The sequence below is a fragment of the Paroedura picta genome, chromosome 18 (genome assembly GCF_049243985.1).
Source record: "Paroedura picta isolate Pp20150507F chromosome 18, Ppicta_v3.0, whole genome shotgun sequence".
Lineage (NCBI taxonomy): Eukaryota > Metazoa > Chordata > Lepidosauria > Squamata > Gekkonidae > Paroedura > Paroedura picta.
Genome location: NC_135386.1, coordinates 10,013,788 through 10,030,160, shown reverse-complemented (window position 1 = coordinate 10,030,160; position 16,373 = coordinate 10,013,788). Strand labels below are relative to the sequence as shown.

The window sequence follows — 16,373 nt, the reverse complement described above, 5'->3', positions numbered from 1 at the left end:
TCTGCCCATGAGGCTGGGAGTTCGATCCCAGCAGCCGGCTCAAGGTCGACTCAGCCTTCCATCCTTCCGAGGTCGGTAAAATGAGGACCCAGCTTGCTGGGGGGTAAACGGTAATGACTGGGGAAGGCACTGGCAAACTCCCCATATTGAGTCTGCCAAGAAAACGCTAGAGGGCGTCACCCCAAGGGTCAGACATGGCCCGGTGCTTGCACAGGGGATACCTCTACCTTTACCTTTTTAAGGCTCCCAACAAGGAGTTCTACCCCACTGTCTCTCGCTTTGCTGACTCTTACCAGGGCAATCCTAAGAGGGTGACACCTTTCTGATCTAAACCAGCTAATTCCAGCTAGTGTAGAAGAGTTTAACTCTATTTAGGACCTCTCAGGACCCGGAAATCATGCCTAATTCCACGAATTCCAGGAGCACGGCTCCTTCCCTCAGATACGCCTTCTTGTCTTCCAAACCAGGAAAGCTGCATCTGGAAGCTGTGCATAGCTACTGGGACTGAAGGGCTGGGTATCCAAGTCTCCAGGGCCCCCAATTGCTCTGTTTTGGGGAAGCAGTTCACAGTCAGCCAAGTGGTCGACGGAGGAGCTGCCTACAGGTATGCTTGCTATGTTCAATATCACAAATGGGAACCCTTTGAGTTCTTTACCTTTCGATGCTGCTTTGCTACCCAGGGCTCAGCACTTGTTAAAACAAGACTGCTTTCAAGGAATTGAGGGCAGCACACAATGCCCCTATCCTTCCCCACGATGGTTTCTGCATACAGAAGAACTGAAATGCGTCTTCCAGCAAGTTTTGGAGGATGAAAGCTCAAGTTATTGAAATGGCTCACGATATCATTGGTATAGAAATTAAATAAACGTGGGGCCAGCATTTGGTCTGTATGGAGCAACAAGATTTTTCATAGAATGCAAAAATAGTATTGTAATATATATATTTTTTAATTTCAACATCAGTACAATTTGCCAGGTGCCCCCAGATGTCCCTCCAAAAGTGGGACAATCTGGTCACCTTATGACTCTACTTGAAAGGATGAAATTGGGTTTTCTGGGGATTCCTTTTCTACGGGGCAAGTGGAAGCCACCTGTGTTAAGCCACACGGCAAAGAGATGACAGGTGGGTTAGGCAGAGAAACCAACTGACCAGTGAGTTGCACAGCAGTGGGATTTGAATCCAGGTCTCCTCTGTTTGGGAATCCAGACATTTTCAGCGAGGAAACGGATCCTGTGCCAGTGAGGCAATTTCTTGTGACTGGTTCAGATGTCCAATTACACTTCTGTTCCCTTATCTTTGGTTACAGGGATGGCCGTCTCAGCCTTGGAGATGAACTCCTGACAGTGAATGGGCAATCTCTGAAAGAACTCTCCAGCAGAGAGGCTGAATCGCTTATTCAATCTGCAAAAGGCTTGGTCAATTTGGTGGTCGCTAACAAGGTAGGCCTCATGTAGATCCTCCTGTCCCGTGACCACACACACTCTGAACCTTCGGTCCTGGCAAGGTCCTTGCTCCTTTAACAACGGCCCAACAGGCAGGGATTCAAGAGGTGCAGCTTTCCTGAACTCTGCACCCCCATGCTGCAAAATGTTAAATTTCAGCTATGGGAGAGGCAGTTAGGCATAGCTACCAAAAGAAGACCTTCTAGGGTAAGGTTTGCTGGGGGGTGGGGGAAGGTGATGGCAATTCCATTACAGTCATCTTTTCCAAGCATTTAAGAGGGGGAGAGAGAGATGAACAACTACAGTGGACTATTTATTTATTTGGGGATTTATAACCGCCCTGAGCCTTCGGGGAGGGCGGTATATAAATCTAAATAAATAAATAAATAAATAAATAAATAAATAAATAAATAAATAAATAAATAAATAAATAAATAAATAAATAAATAATATACTGCCCCTCTCAGTGGTACTGTCTCAGGGCAGTTCACACAATATAAAATTTAATACAATACAATCAAAATACTAAAATAGTTTGAAATAATTTAAACCCACAATTATCATTGTTGCATCAGCTAACAATAATGACCTGTAGCCAGGTCGGAGGAATCAAGAGAAAAGGAGGGCAGAAAGGGTGGGAGAGAGGTTCAAGATTTGGGTAAAATGTTATTTATTATCCAGCCGGCCTCCACCATAGGCTCGGTGGGAGAGCTCCGTCTTGCAGGCCCTGTGGAAATCAGAGAGTTCAACAGGGCCCTGATCTCTCCTGATTCACTCAACTTGTGTGCCATGTGCTGCAGAAAAGCTTCCACTTGTTAGCCAATCTTCCCGACAATGGATCTCTAACTGTACCAATCAAAATGAGAGTTCAAGCCGCTAGACCTCATTGTTTGTTGCCAGATGATGGTTTGTTGCCAAATGGTAAGTGTTGTTAGGCTCTGTATTTATCTACCTGGTGTTCCCCAGAGCGCTGCTTCCCTGTGACCTGCTGGGGATCAGAGGCCAAATGTTTCTTGGGATGGGGCTTCACAGGTTGAGCTGCCTGCCAGTCACTCTGGAACGCTGCTTCCTGCCCTCCCTGTGGGGACAGGCAGAACCTGGAGGGAGAGGGAGGAAGGGAGGGAAGGAGGCCCTGACCTGGTGTGGAGTCCACCCAAGTGCAGAAATGTTTGGCTGCTGCCTGCCCTTGCTCCCCTTTGAGCAAAAAAGTTAGCAAACCTTATCAGCTGTTCTTGAAACAAGACTGCTCAATTCTCAAAGTGAAGAAGAAGAAGAAGAAGAAGAAGAAGAAGAAGAAGAAGAGGAAGAGTTGGTTCTTATATGCCGCTTTTCTCTGCCCGAAGGAGTCTCAAAGAGGCTTACAATTGCCTTCCCTTTCCTCTCCCCACAACAGACACCCTGCGAGGTGGGTGAGGCTGAGAGAGCCCTGAGATTACTGAAGAAGAAGAAGAGTTGGTTCTTATATGCCGCTTTTCTCTGCCCGAAGGAGTCTCAAAAAGGCTTACAATCGCCTTCCCTTTCCTCTCCCCACAACAGACACCCTGCGAGGTGGGCGAGGCTGAGAGAGCCCTGAGATTACTGCTCAGCCAGAACAGCTTTACCAGTGTTGTGGCGAGCCCAAGGTCACCCAGCTGGCTGCATGAGGGGGAGGAGCGGGGAATCAAACGTGGCTCGCCAAGATTAGAAACCCGCACTCCTAACCACTACACCAAGCTGCCATTAACAATCCTATTCATGGGTGTATCAACAGGAGAGGACACCCATCCCTTTCATTTTGCTTTGAGGGTGCTATGTATGCTCCACGACATGCCACTAGGGGGCCCTCCGTGCACCGGCAGGAGTGTTTTGTATGCGGTGTAACAAAGATTGAGCACTTGGATCCTAACACTAGCATGGGGATGTATAAATACCATTGGACCCAGTCTGCTATAAGTTTGGATGGAGGGATGTTGTTTAGCCCAGTAGGGCGTGATCGATAAAGAGCTGATGTTTTGGGGAAGAAGCGACTCTGCGCCTTATTGAACCCACTATTCAATACGGGGGTTACCCCAAATCTCTTCCTTCCCTTGCAGGAATCGTCAGCTTGTTCTTGCGCAGAGCCGGCTACAAGCCTGGACAAGCAGAACGGCTCCGTTCTACAGACAAAAGCCAAATGCCAGAGGACACGCAGTAATTCGGCCAGTAAGTTTGTCAGCGAAGGAGGTTTTGGTGTTTAACACTTCACAGCATAGGGACTGCCCACATGCACTAATGTGGCCACGCATGAGGCCTCACAGGAAAGGGAAATCCCAGTCCTGTCTCTATGCCAGGGGTAGTCAAACTGTGGCCCTCCTGATGTCCATGGACTAGAAGAAGAAGAAGAAGAAGAAGAAGGAGAAGAAGAGGAAGAAGGAGAAGGAGAAGAAGAAGAAGAAGAAGAAGAAGAAGAAGAAGAAGAAGAAGAAGAAGAAGAAGGAGAAGGAGAAGGAGAAGGAGAAGGAGAAGGAGAAGGAGAAGGAGAAGGAGAGGAAGAGGAAGAGGGAGAGGGAGAGGGAGAGGGAGAGGGAGAGGGAGAGGGAGAGGGAGAGGGAGAGGGAGAGGGAGAGGGAGAGGGAGAGGGAGAGGGAGAAGGAGAAGGAGAAGGAGAAGGAGAAGGAGAAGGAGAAGGAGAAGGAGAAGGAGAAGGAGAAGGAGAAGGAGAAGGAGAAGGAGAAGAAGAAGAAGAGTTGGTTCTTACATGCCACTTTTCTCTACCTGAAGGAGGCTCAAAGCGGCTTACAGTCGCCTTCCCTTTCCTCTCCCCACAACAGACACCCTGTGAGGTGGGTGAGGCTGAGAGAGCCCTGATATTACTGCCCGGTCAGAACAGCTTTATCAGAGCCATGGCGAGCCCAAGGTCACCCAGCTGGCTGCATGTGGGGGAGCGCAGAATCGAACCCAGCATGACAGATCAGAAGTCCGCACTCCTAACCACTACACCAAACTGGCATTCGCTGGCAGGGGCTCATGGGAATTGTAGTCCATGGACATCTGGAGGGCCGCAGTTTGAGTACCCCTGCTCTATGCGGTCTCTGCTTTCCTGTTCTCCCCTCTCCCTCTTCCTTCAGCTTGTCTGTTTGTCCTCCATTTGTTCATAGACTCATAGGCTGTTTCTGCAGTGACTCAAAGCTTTGAAGCAGCACCCATAAAGCTCCGTGGAATGTCCTAACTTTTACACTAGAATCTCCTGATTCAGGCACAGCTCCCAGTTTGCCACGTGTGTTGTGAATCCCAAGAAAACACGAGTTCCCTAAAGTGGAACTCGAAAGTTGCATTGACATCTTCCACGGTTTCCCACCTCAAAACGGTGACGTTTGAGACCTGACCAGTGCTGTGTGTCTGCCCGCCCTCCTCCACTCCAGGCTGTATTTAAAAACAAACAAACAAACGTGTACATGATTATGTTACTTTGTAGTTCCAAAGTAGCACAAGCATCACACACACACACACACACACACACACACACACACACACTGCCTCTCTGTCTTTCCCCTCTAACAAATGTTCTTTGTCAGCTTCACGAAGAGAAATTGAGCTGTGGTCAGTTTTAGGCAGGGGGGCTATGCATCTTTCCCAAAGTACAAAAAAAAAGCTTTTTTGTTCTACAACAGGGGGAGTCAGACTGCGGCCCTCCAGATGCCCATGGACTACAATTCCCATGAGCCCCTGCCAGCGAATGCTGGCAGGGGCTCATGGGAATGGTAGTCCATGGACATCTGGAGGGCCGCAGTTTGACTACCCCAGTTCTACGACATAGGAGTGACCTAACATAATGACTGTTTTTAAAATAACAAGAAGAAGAAGAAGAAGAAGTAGAAGAAGGAGAAGAAGGAGAAGAAGAAGAAGGAGAAGAAGGAGAAGAAGGAGAAGAAGAAGAAGGAGAAGAAGGAGAAGAAGAAAAAGAAGAAGAAGAAGACGAAGAAGATGCACTATATGGGGGGAAGGGGGGGATTGTTGATACAGGACGCTCGCCTGTTTTAAGTGGCAAACTTAAAACAAAGGTCTAAGCAGGCACCATTTTCTCCCAAGCTGTCTTCGAATTGGCATTGCTCCGGAGAAGGCCGGGCGTGCGGAAATGAGCCACGCAGCCTATGGAAAAGAGGACCACTTGGGAACTTTTCCCACCGGAGGGGGAAGAAGGGATGGGGAGGGAAGTTGGCGATCAGAGCAAGACACGAGACCAAGTGGGGGGAATTCAGCAGACCGATAATTTCCAATGTTTTGCAAGTGGGTGACGTTGAATTAGTATTATTGGGCACGTGCCAAACAAAATAAAAGGGGAGGCAGGACTGAACGCCCAAATCTCCGAAGTAAATGTGAACGGCATGACGCAAAACCAATCCTCAGGATTGCCCTTCGGAGATGACATGTGCTGAGAGCCAGATGCAAAATCGCTGTCAACTCCAGAGACCAATACAAAGGTATACTAGTGAGGGGGAGCTCACCACCTCCTTAGGCAGCCTATTCCACTGCTGAACTACTCTGACTGTGAAAAATTTTTTCCCGATATCTAGCCTAGATCATTCTACACAAAGTTTAAATCCATTCCTGGGGGTCCTCTCCTCTGCTGCCAACAGGAACCTTTGACTGCCCTCCTTTAAGTGACAACCTTTCAGATACTTAAAGAGAGCCGTGTCTTCCCCAGGCTGAATGTTCCCATGTCCTCCTCCTTTCCTCCTAGGGCTTGGTCCCCAGGCCCCTGATCATTCCCGTTGCTTTCTTCTGAACCCTCTCAACTTTGTCCACGTCCCTTTTTGAAGCGAGGCCTCCAGAACTGCACACAGGACTCCAGGTGGGGTCTGAACAGAGTGGTAGACAGTGGCTTATGACAGTGGTCCCCAACCTTTTTATCACTGGGGACCACTCAACGCTTGACAATCTTACTGAGGCCCAGTGGGGGGGGGGTGTAGTTTACTCCTCTACTCTCAACCACTGCCCTAACGCTCTCTGATCGCTCTGGTAATGTTTAAACATCCCTTCAAAATAAGATACAGACATGCCACAACAATGAACATAAGGAACATTTTATTTTCATGGAGATTTTAACTCCTGACAATGACAAATCAATGGGAACCCTGAGCTTGTTTCTCTGCAACGAGATAGTCCCATCTGGGAGTGATGGGAGACAAGGACACCCGAAGTGTGTTGTAAAGGGCGGGGGGGGGGGCGGGGAAGAAGTTGTCCTTCGCAGCCCACCTCCAATTAGTTGACGGACCACATGTGGTCCACGGCCCACAGGTTGGGGATCGCTAGCCTATGACATCTTCTGATCTTGATGTGATCTCTGTTTAACTGTAACTAACACTTAGTAGTACTAAGTTAGTACCTTTTGAAATTGGAGATTTGGAACAAGAGGATTCAGGTGCCTGCAAATATAGTGGGGCTTTGCTTGTTAGTTTCTCTTTCATCTGCTGGTGAACATTACCTAACAACAGTTCCATACCTTGTGTCTTTTACAGGTGTGAGTCCATACTGGATAGGGGAAATGGAGAATCCTACCTCAAAGAAGACCATGTCCCGATACAGGCAGGCCCATTCTCTTTACACCAACAGGAAGTCAGTCTCTCAGCAGCTGGATTGTTCAGCGGGAAGACCGCCTGTAAGCATCCGAGGAAATCCACCAGACAGCTACACTTGCCAATGTCAGAAAAGGACAAGGGACACAGCTGGCTTGGTGGACAAGCAGCAGAAGAAGAGTTGTTGTTTTATACGCTGCTTTTTACTGCTTGAAGGAGTCTCCAAGCGGCTTACAATCGCCTTCCCTTCCTCCCCCCACAGTAGACGCCCTGTGAGGGAGGTGAGGCTGAGAGAGTTCTGAGAGAACTGCTAAGCAAGAACAGGTCTTAGAGAGCTGTGACTAGCCCAAGGCCACCCAGCTGGCTGCATGTGTAGGAGAAGCAAGGAATCAAGCCCAGCTCTCCAGAGTAGAAGCTGTCACTCTTAACTACGACTCCAAGCTGGCTCTTCTCCGCCTCTGCTGAACTTAGTAAGCTGCCTTTTACCAAATCCAACAAAGGGATCTGAATAGCTCAGGAACAGCAGCAGAGGACAGTAGACCCAAAATGAGTGCTCCAAATCACCTTGAAAACTGCATGACAGGTTGTTGTTTGTTGGCTACAACTTGGAGGCACTTTACACACACACACAGCCTTGCTTAAGAAATGTCGAGAATGCATTGGTTGTGTGTCAAACCAAACATCTGATGGATAAGCTTCAACAGTCACTGGTGGCTAGATTACGGATCCTAGAGGCAGTTTATCCGTTCCAGTGGCGCTGAGTTAACAGTTCCTATTGGGACTTTTGGACTAGATTTGGCTGAATCCCTCCAGAAAAATGGAGCTGCACAGCAGCAGAGCATTTTGAAAGTATACAGTTATTAGTTACCTTTGTGGATGAGGCACAGATACAAATTTACAGTGCTTTGAGGTTTAAACGAGAAAACCTTTACCAGGAAAGATTATTTACAAAACATATCATTTTCATCTGCTTCAGTTTCTTTTCTGAAGCAAAGTACAAAAGCTTAGAGAGTAGTTACAAAAGAAATACATTGCATGCCTCTTGTGGCTAGGCTGCAGGCGGACTACATGTCACACATCAGCAGATTGAGAGAGCTAATCCTAATGGCTGCTTGTTTGCATTTGCAAAGCACACACACAAAGATCTGCTCTTCCTGAGGAAAGAGGAAGTGGGCAGGAGCCTACATTAAAAAAAAGAATCCCCAGCCATGTGCTTTTTCCACTGCAATCTCAGAGTGACTACTAGGTGTCACTAGTGAGCACACAGGTGCAGCTCAGCTCCTTAAATAGCTTAACAACAGCCCTTCAGAGCCGACTCTACCAAATTACTTGCTGATTGCTATTCCATCCGTTCTTCCCTGTTCCTTAATCATTTCTTGTTTCTGATACAGCCTCTTTCCAGATCATCACGATCACTAAGCACAGCACAGCTGTTACAAGCTTCGTGTGGCCCACAGGCCTCTGTCATCTCCAACATTGTTTTAATGAAAGGCCAAGGAAAGGTGAGATGCCTGTTTATCCTTCCTGGTGGAACAGGCACAAAATTGTCGGGGGACTGTTCTAATGGCCTGCAAAACAGAAATTCTACTTGGTGCTCATTAAGAACATTTAATCTAAAACTGTGCAAGCTGAGGAAAGGTTGAGAGAGCTTGATCTGTTTAGCCTAGAGAGAAAATGACTAAGAGGTGATATGATAACCATCTTCAAGTATTTGAAGGGTTGTCATATAGAGGGGTAGTCAACCTGTGGTCCTCCAGATGTTCATGGACTACAATTCCCATGAGCCCCTGCCAGCGTTTGCTGGCAGGGGCTCATGGGAATTGTAGTCCATGAACATCTGGAGGACCACAGGTTGACTATCCCTCTATAGAGGATGGAGTTGTTTTCTGTTGCCCCAGAGGGTTGGACTACAACCAATAGGATGAAATAAATTCAAAACAATTTTCAGCTAAATATCCGGAAGAAGTCCCTGGCAGTTAGAGCTGTTCCTCAGTGGGCTTCCTTGGGAGCTGCTGAGTTCTCCTTCTTTGGAAGACATTTTTAAGCAGATGCTAGATAGTCATCTGACAGAAATGCTGATTAATTTAGGCATAGTTTGAATGGGTGGGCAGGAAGGGATGTGCCAATGTTTGTCCCTTGTGGCCCTTCCTTGCATTCTCAGTGAATTGATGATTGCCACTATGCAATGGTAGGTGAATTTTCTCCAAGCCAGGCTGAATTCTGGAGATTTTTGATAGGGGAGATCATTTAGGCATGAAATTGGGGTCACTATGTGTAGGCAGGTAGTTGTCAGTTCCTGTATTGTGCAGGGGGTTGGACTAGATGATCCTGGAGGTGCCTTCCAACTTTATGATTCTATGAGACTGTTGATACTGCTGTTCTCTTTTTGACATTGGATGTTAAAGCAAACTGCCATTCAACTTATCTATTTCAGGTTTTATAACTGAACTTTGTTGATGATAACATGTTTGTTGATGATTTGTTGATGATAACATAGGCATTGCCCTGAGCCAGTTTGTTGGGTATGGTGGTATATAAATTAAAGAAATAAATGTTAGAGTTGCTTGTTAAATTATAAATTAAATCATAAATTCTTACTTGCCTTGAGACTTTCTTGAGATGACTTTATCTAGCACATCATCTTCATCTCTCCCTTCCTCTAAGGAGAAAAGAATGGCTTGCAAAGGTGTCTGCTAGTCATTTTATGCCAAGAAAAATCCATTGGATTAATTGGTTCATCATCATCATCATCATCATCATCATCATCATCATCATCATCATCATCATCATCATTATTATTATTTAATTTATATACTGCCTATCCTAGCAGCTCAGGGTGGTGTACAACAAAAACAGGAACAACCAAAAGTACATTAACTTTAAATAAATATAAATAAAACTATAAAACATGAAACAATAACCATCTCAATAAAAGCATTAAATGCATTGCTCCATCTCAATGCCCCAGTGTAATCTCAAGGCAAGCACATGACTATTTAACTAAAAATGCTCAAATTGGTTGACCACCCTCAATCGTGTCCTTTCCCTGTCTTGGCTTCTGTGTCCACTTAGGGGTTAGGATTCAGCATCGTTGGAGGAAAAGACAGCATTTATGGCCCCATTGGGATCTATGTGAAGACCATCTTTCCTGGAGGGGCTGCTGCTGCGGATGGAAGGCTACAAGAAGGTGAGATAAGGCTGCTTTTGGGTGTGATTCAGGTTCAACACTGCCAACACGGCAACGGGCTCAATCCATCTGTGAGAAATTTCGATTTCTAAATAAGTAACCTATAGAATGAAAGTTTCTTTAAGAAAAATGGAACATCAACAACAAAGGCATAGTCAGGACTGAAGTACAAAGCTTAACTCAAGCAATATAGGGGTTCGCTCCCTCCTCCTCTGGGAATTCAAACCAGGCACAGTTCAAAGGAGTCAATGTATCAAGATAAGCATTTGGCCATCTGAAACAACAGGTCTGGGAACTATGGATATTAACAAAAGGGAGGTGGAGAATAGTGAAGATAGGGAGTCAAAAAACATCCATTTCCGGAGTGTTATGACAGGACCCTTGCAATAAAGCCTATATGTATTGTTTTACCATTTACCAACGTGTCTGCCTTGAGTTCCTTCGGGTGTCATCGACCTCGTAAACACAGGCAAATTGATCAGTTAACGTTAGTTACCCAACCTCTCGCAAAATTTAGCGAATCTCCCCACCGCTCAAATACACGTGTCCCAGGACACATGTAGGCGCAATTCGGGTAACAGGAGCTCCTTCACTGAGCTTCCAAATCCAATCGGGTAATTTGGGATTACATATTGTGATTGCAGAATCTGCAATCTCAACAAAACCTTGGTTGAGAAAGTCTGAACTGGAGACCATACCCACATGGAGGAAAGGACGTGCAGTAATGGGTATAAACTACAAGGACAACGATATAGGCTAGATATCAGGAAAAAAATCTTCACAGTCAGAGTAGTTCAGCAGTGGAATAGGCTGCCTAAGGAGGTGGTGAGCTCCCCCTCACTGGCAGTCTTCAAGCAAAGGTTGGATACACACTTTTCTTGGATGCTTTAGGATGCTTAGGGCTGATCCTGCGTAGAGCAAGGGGTTGAACTAGATGGCCTGGATGGCCCCTTCCAACTCTGTGATTCTGTGATTCTATGACTAGATGGCCTGCATGGCCCCTTCCAACTCTATGATTCTGTGATTCTATGACTAGATGGCCTGCATGGCCCCTTCCAACTCTATGATTCTGTGATTCTAACAAGACCTCTTACTTTTTTCCACAGGGGATGAAATCTTGGAACTGAATGGAGAATCCATGCACGGCCTAACGCACTACGAAGCCTTGCAGAAATTCAAGGTGATGTCCCTGCGCAACGTCGCCTCTGTCTTTTTTTTTTTTTACTTCCACAAACACCCCCAGCAGCAGCTGGTCTCAATGAATGGCTCCCTGTGTGCCTTCTTCCCAGCAGGCCAAGAAAGGTCTCCTCACGCTCACGGTGCGGACTAGCCTCAGTGCGCCACACTCCGCGGCCAACTATTTATCGTCCCACCTCTGCCAGTCATTGAGTGCCTCGATGTGCATCACCAAAGAAAACAGCTCCTTCGACGCAGGGAACACCACGTTCCCCTTGAACCCTACCAATCCCAAAGACAGGATCATCATGGAGGTTTCTTTAAACAAAGGTGAGGGTATTTCTTTTAAAAAAGAATTACACCACCGGGGAGTGGAACCAGCAGCCGCATCTGCTTCCACAAGTCAATGGTATTGAAAGAGGAGCACGAATACAACAAGGCGGTCCCATATTCAGCAGGACCCTTAGGCTGCAGCCCTAGGTGTCAGGTTTATTTGAAGGAGAACAAGTAGAGCATCAGCATTTGCAGGATTTTGCATTGAGTGGCTTTTATGGACAATTTGGGTGGACCAGGCTAGCCTGATCACACCAGCTCTCGGAAGCCAAGCAGGTTTGGATCTGGTTAGGACTTGATGGGAGACCACCAAAGAAGTCCAGAGAGCCAGTTTGGTGTCGTGGTTAGGAGTGTGGACTTCTAATCTGGGTTCGATTCTGTACTCCCCCACGTGCAGCCAGCTGGGTGACCTTGAAAACCATTTGGGGCTGCCATAATGTGGCTGCAACTTCCCTTCATCACTATGGGCAATTTATTCTGGATCCAGCTCAAGGGTTTGGCTTTAACCTTCAAGGCCTTACACAGTCTGGGCCCTGCATATCTGAGAGGCCGCCTTTCTCAAAAGGCCCCCCAAAGAGCTCTCAGATCTAGCAGCACCAATCAGCTTAAGGATCCCTGGTCCTAAAGAAATTCGCCTGGCCTCAGCCAGAGCCAGGGCCTGGTGGAATGAGCTCCCGAGAGAGATCAGGGCCCTGCTGGAGCTTGCCAAGTTCCACCGGGTCTGAACGATGGAACTCTTCCACCAGGCCTATGGATAACAGGGTAACATCAATATTAAAACTCCAGGCCTCCCTCCCGCTCCTCCCTTTGTCCCCCCAATTTGTTCCTGGAATTCACTTTATTCACTTCAGCCTTTTCTGTTGGTACTAATGTCCATTAGCTGAAAATACTTTTCATTGTTTTATCCGATCCGTTGTACGCCTCCCCGAGACAGCAAAGTCCAAGAGGGGCAATATAAAAATCCCCAAATAAAATCAAATGATATTGTTTATGTGTGTGTGCATGCATGTATATGTGTATGAGAGCCAGTTTGGTGTAGTGGTTAGGAGTGCGGACTTCTAATCTGGCATGCCGGGTTCGATTCTGCGCTCCCCCACATGCAGCCAGCTGGTAAAACTGTTCTGACCGAGCAGTGATATTAGGGCTCTCTCAGCCTCACTCACCCCACAGGGTGTCTGTTGTGGGGAGAGGAATGGGAAGGCAATTGTAAGCCGCTTTGAGCCTCCTTCAGGTAGGGAAAAGCAGCATATAAGAGCCAACTCCTCCTCCTCCTTCTTCTTCTTCTTCTTCTTCTTCTTCTTCTTCTTCTTCTTCTTCTTCTTCTTCTTCTTCTTCTTCTTCTTCTCCTTCTTCTTCTCCTTCTCCTTCTCCTTCTCCTTCTCCTTCTCCTTCTTCTATATGTGTGTGTGTGTTTTGATTTCTATACCGCCCTACCAGCAAGTCGGTTCAGGCTCATGTTTACAGCTCAAATTTGTCCTCTGTCTTTCTGACTGTTTCCCAGAGGCTGGCGTTGGCCTAGGGATCGCCTTGTGCAACATCCCTTCCTTCCAATGCATATCGGGAATATTCATCCACACCCTTTCTCCAGGCTCTGTGGCTCACATGGATGGAAGGCTCAGGTACGGCAAGTGAATGGCTTCCTCAAGACACAGGGGCATTAGTGGGTGAAACTACACATTATGTTTTTGGCACACTGCAGCAGTTAGTTGCACATGTGCATCTGAGGATTTATTTCCCAAATGCCCAGGAAAATGACACGGGGTGGGAGGTTAAAGCCTTCCCGCTGTCCCGGGAAATGAAATCCCAGTGACGTTCTGTGTGATGGAATTGAAGCAGGACACGTCACATCAAAAAACTTAATGTGAATTTCGGCCCTGAAATGCACATCTGTTAAAAGTCAGTTTAATCCAATCTGAAAGTTGTAGATTAAAAAAAAAATCAGTTGTCATACAGGAAAAGGACCACCGGGTAAGGGAAAGGCAAGCCCATCAACTTGTGTCCTTAATTCACGTACCTGGATCAAGTGCTAGGATGTTTACTGTGTCGATTCTGGCCATTTGAACCCAAAACTATTCCGTGCTTCAGTTGCCTATTAACAACACTACTGAACTTCTTGCCATGCCAAACATAATTTTTCAGACACTGTGCACTTTCCACAACTAACACTGGAGGAAAAAAAAATCCAAAACACCACTAGCCCAATGTATACTGTGAGCTGCTCTTAAATGCTCCCCATATTCACAGCGGGAAGAATTTCAGCTAAATCAGACAGTGAAAGGACAGTCGGCAGGAAACTGTGGGTACGCAGCAGATCTTAAAAGCATGTATCACTGCACAGGCCTGGTTCCTGTTAAAGACACTATGGGAGGAACTTGCAGAGAAATCAAGCAAGTGTGAAATAGCAACAGCTGTATGAGAAGGGCAAGTGCTGTGTATTCTGCATGTCCTCTAGATCAGGGGTAGTCAACCTGTGGTCCTCCAGATGTGCATGGACTACAATTCCCATGAGCCCCTGCCAGCAAACGCTTATGGGAATTGTAGTCCATGAACATCTGGAGGACCACAGGTTGACTACCCCTGATCTAGATCTTCTCCTAAGCAAGTTTCCCCGAGTGGTGAGTTCTCTTTAGTTCCTCTGTGCATGTGGTGCCCAGTTAGGATCGGGGCCATGGTGCAAACAGACAAGGTGCTTTACTCCCCCACTGCCTGAAACAATCCTGAAGGTAGATTCACGTGGGTAGCTGTGTTGATCTGAAGCAGCACAACAAAACAAAATCAGAGTCCAGTGGCCCCTTTAAGACCAACAAAGATTTATTCAAGGTGTGAGCTTTCGAGTGCAATCCTGAAGGGGTTTTGCTTGGAGAAATCTATATGTGCCCCAGGATTTATGTGGATTTTCCCCTACAAGCCCCAAAGCTTACCTGACAGAGTCATGACAATAACTGAAGCAGATGAAGCTTTTTAAGCTTCCCTTGTAACTTCCCTTGTATTTTTTAAGCTTTTGACCGAAGCAGTTGAATATGATACATTTTCATGTATAATCTTTCCTGTAAAGATTATCTCTGTTTTAAACCTCAAAGTGCTGTGAGTCTGGATCTGTGCCTCACCCACAAACGTAACTAATAACTGCACACTTTCAAAACACCTTGTTACTCTGCAGCCCTATTTGTCTGGAGAGACTCAGGACCCAGCCAAGTCCAAAATTATGATTTTACCAGGTTTCAATGAAGGAAGCTTGAAAACTCATACCCCCCCCCCCAAAATCTTGTTGAACTCTAAGATGCTACTGAATTATAATCCAGCTTGTCTGGAAATCATCAGCCTCATATCGATGAAAGATTGCTGGTGTGTTTAAAAAACTCTTTTTTTCCTTCTGTCTTTTTGGGAAGATGCGGAGATGAAATTGTAGAAATCAACGAGGCATCTGTTCAAAGCATGACACTCAACGAGGTCCATGCGGTCCTGAGCCACTGCAACCCTGGAATTGTGCAAATGATAATCAGCAGGCACCCTGATCCGCAGGTAAGACAAGATCTCTGTGGAGCTACCGTGGCTGGCGTTAGGAGGACTGGGAAGAACTTTGCCTCACAAATTAGGCATTAAAAGCCAATCTTCACTTTTCTTAAATTGTCCCAGAAGCTACACCAGGCTTGTAGACCCAGTCACAGAATCACAGAATCATAGAATCATAGAGTTGGAAGGGGCCATACAGGCCATCTAGTCCAACCCCCTGCTCAACACAGGATCAGCCCTAAGCTTCCTAAAGCAAGTGCTCCTGTTCCCTAAACAGGAGTCAGCTGTTCCCCAAATCACCTGGCTTCATCTACACCAGGGGTAGTCAAACTGCGGCCCTCCAGATGTCCATGGACTACAATTCCCAGGAGCCCCCGCTGGCAGGGGCTCCTGGGAATTGTAGTCCATGGACATCTGGAGGGCCGCAGTTTGACTACCCCTGATCTACACCTTTACATACATAATTTCTCTCTGGCTAATGGTAGTAAGTACAACTTGCCACAATGCTAATCATGCAATGGACCAAACTAAAATCCTTGGTGAAAAGCATGGTATAACCGGAAACTAATCATTCTAAGCCAGCCTTCCTCAGCTTTTTTACCCTTGAGGAACCCCTGAAACATTCTTCACGCTTCGGGAAACCCCAGAAGTGATGTCAGCAGGCCACACCTCCCTGTCACATGTAACCAGAAACGACATCACATAGACACTCCCACCGCATGTGGCATCATGCTCCACTGTCTCCCGCTCCCTGAATGCCAGAAATGGCCCAGGTGCCAACTTCACTGGTCTGGGACCAGGGGGGTGGTGCATCTGGTGCTCTGTCACCCCTGCCAACCCCCCCCCCCCCACCCAACACAGTTAAGTTAAAATGAGAGTCTTTACCTCTCTGGGCTCGTCCCTACCATGTGCAGGAAGCCTCAGCCAGCAAGGATTGTTATGACCAGCGCCCCTCCCCTTTCCACCCCCCCCCGTCAGGTCCATCATTGGTCATTTTGAGACAGGGGAAGGAGGGCAGCAGTACGGACTGAGAACTGTTCCCCCGAGCCCAGCATAACGTTGATTTGAAGAATCTATGTGCAAGCAGGAAATTCCATTAAAAGGGAATAATAAAGAACTTCCATTTTTTAAGTGTGCAAGGAAGACAGATCTGGAACCGGGAATAAAATCAGATTTGTTTTTATTTTT

At 46.8% G+C, this 16,373-nt stretch overlaps 1 protein-coding gene across 4 annotated transcripts in view; it reads left to right on the top strand.

Annotated features, from left to right (window-relative positions):
- The window catches only part of IL16 (interleukin 16), a 69,052-nt gene that overhangs the window by 26,308 nt on the left and 26,371 nt on the right, over positions 1-16,373 (top strand). For all 4 annotated transcript variants that reach the window (XM_077317655.1, XM_077317653.1, XM_077317654.1 and 1 more), the window contains 10 exons: positions 468-604; positions 1,307-1,439; positions 3,515-3,623; positions 6,920-7,059; positions 8,368-8,478; positions 10,049-10,163; positions 11,270-11,343; positions 11,456-11,669; positions 13,174-13,291; positions 15,062-15,194. In XM_077317655.1, coding sequence (XP_077173770.1) covers positions 468-604; positions 1,307-1,439; positions 3,515-3,623; positions 6,920-7,059; positions 8,368-8,478; positions 10,049-10,163; positions 11,270-11,343; positions 11,456-11,669; positions 13,174-13,291; positions 15,062-15,194 — 1,284 coding nt within the window. The remainder of the gene's footprint in view (positions 1-467; positions 605-1,306; positions 1,440-3,514; positions 3,624-6,919; positions 7,060-8,367; positions 8,479-10,048; positions 10,164-11,269; positions 11,344-11,455; positions 11,670-13,173; positions 13,292-15,061; positions 15,195-16,373) is intronic.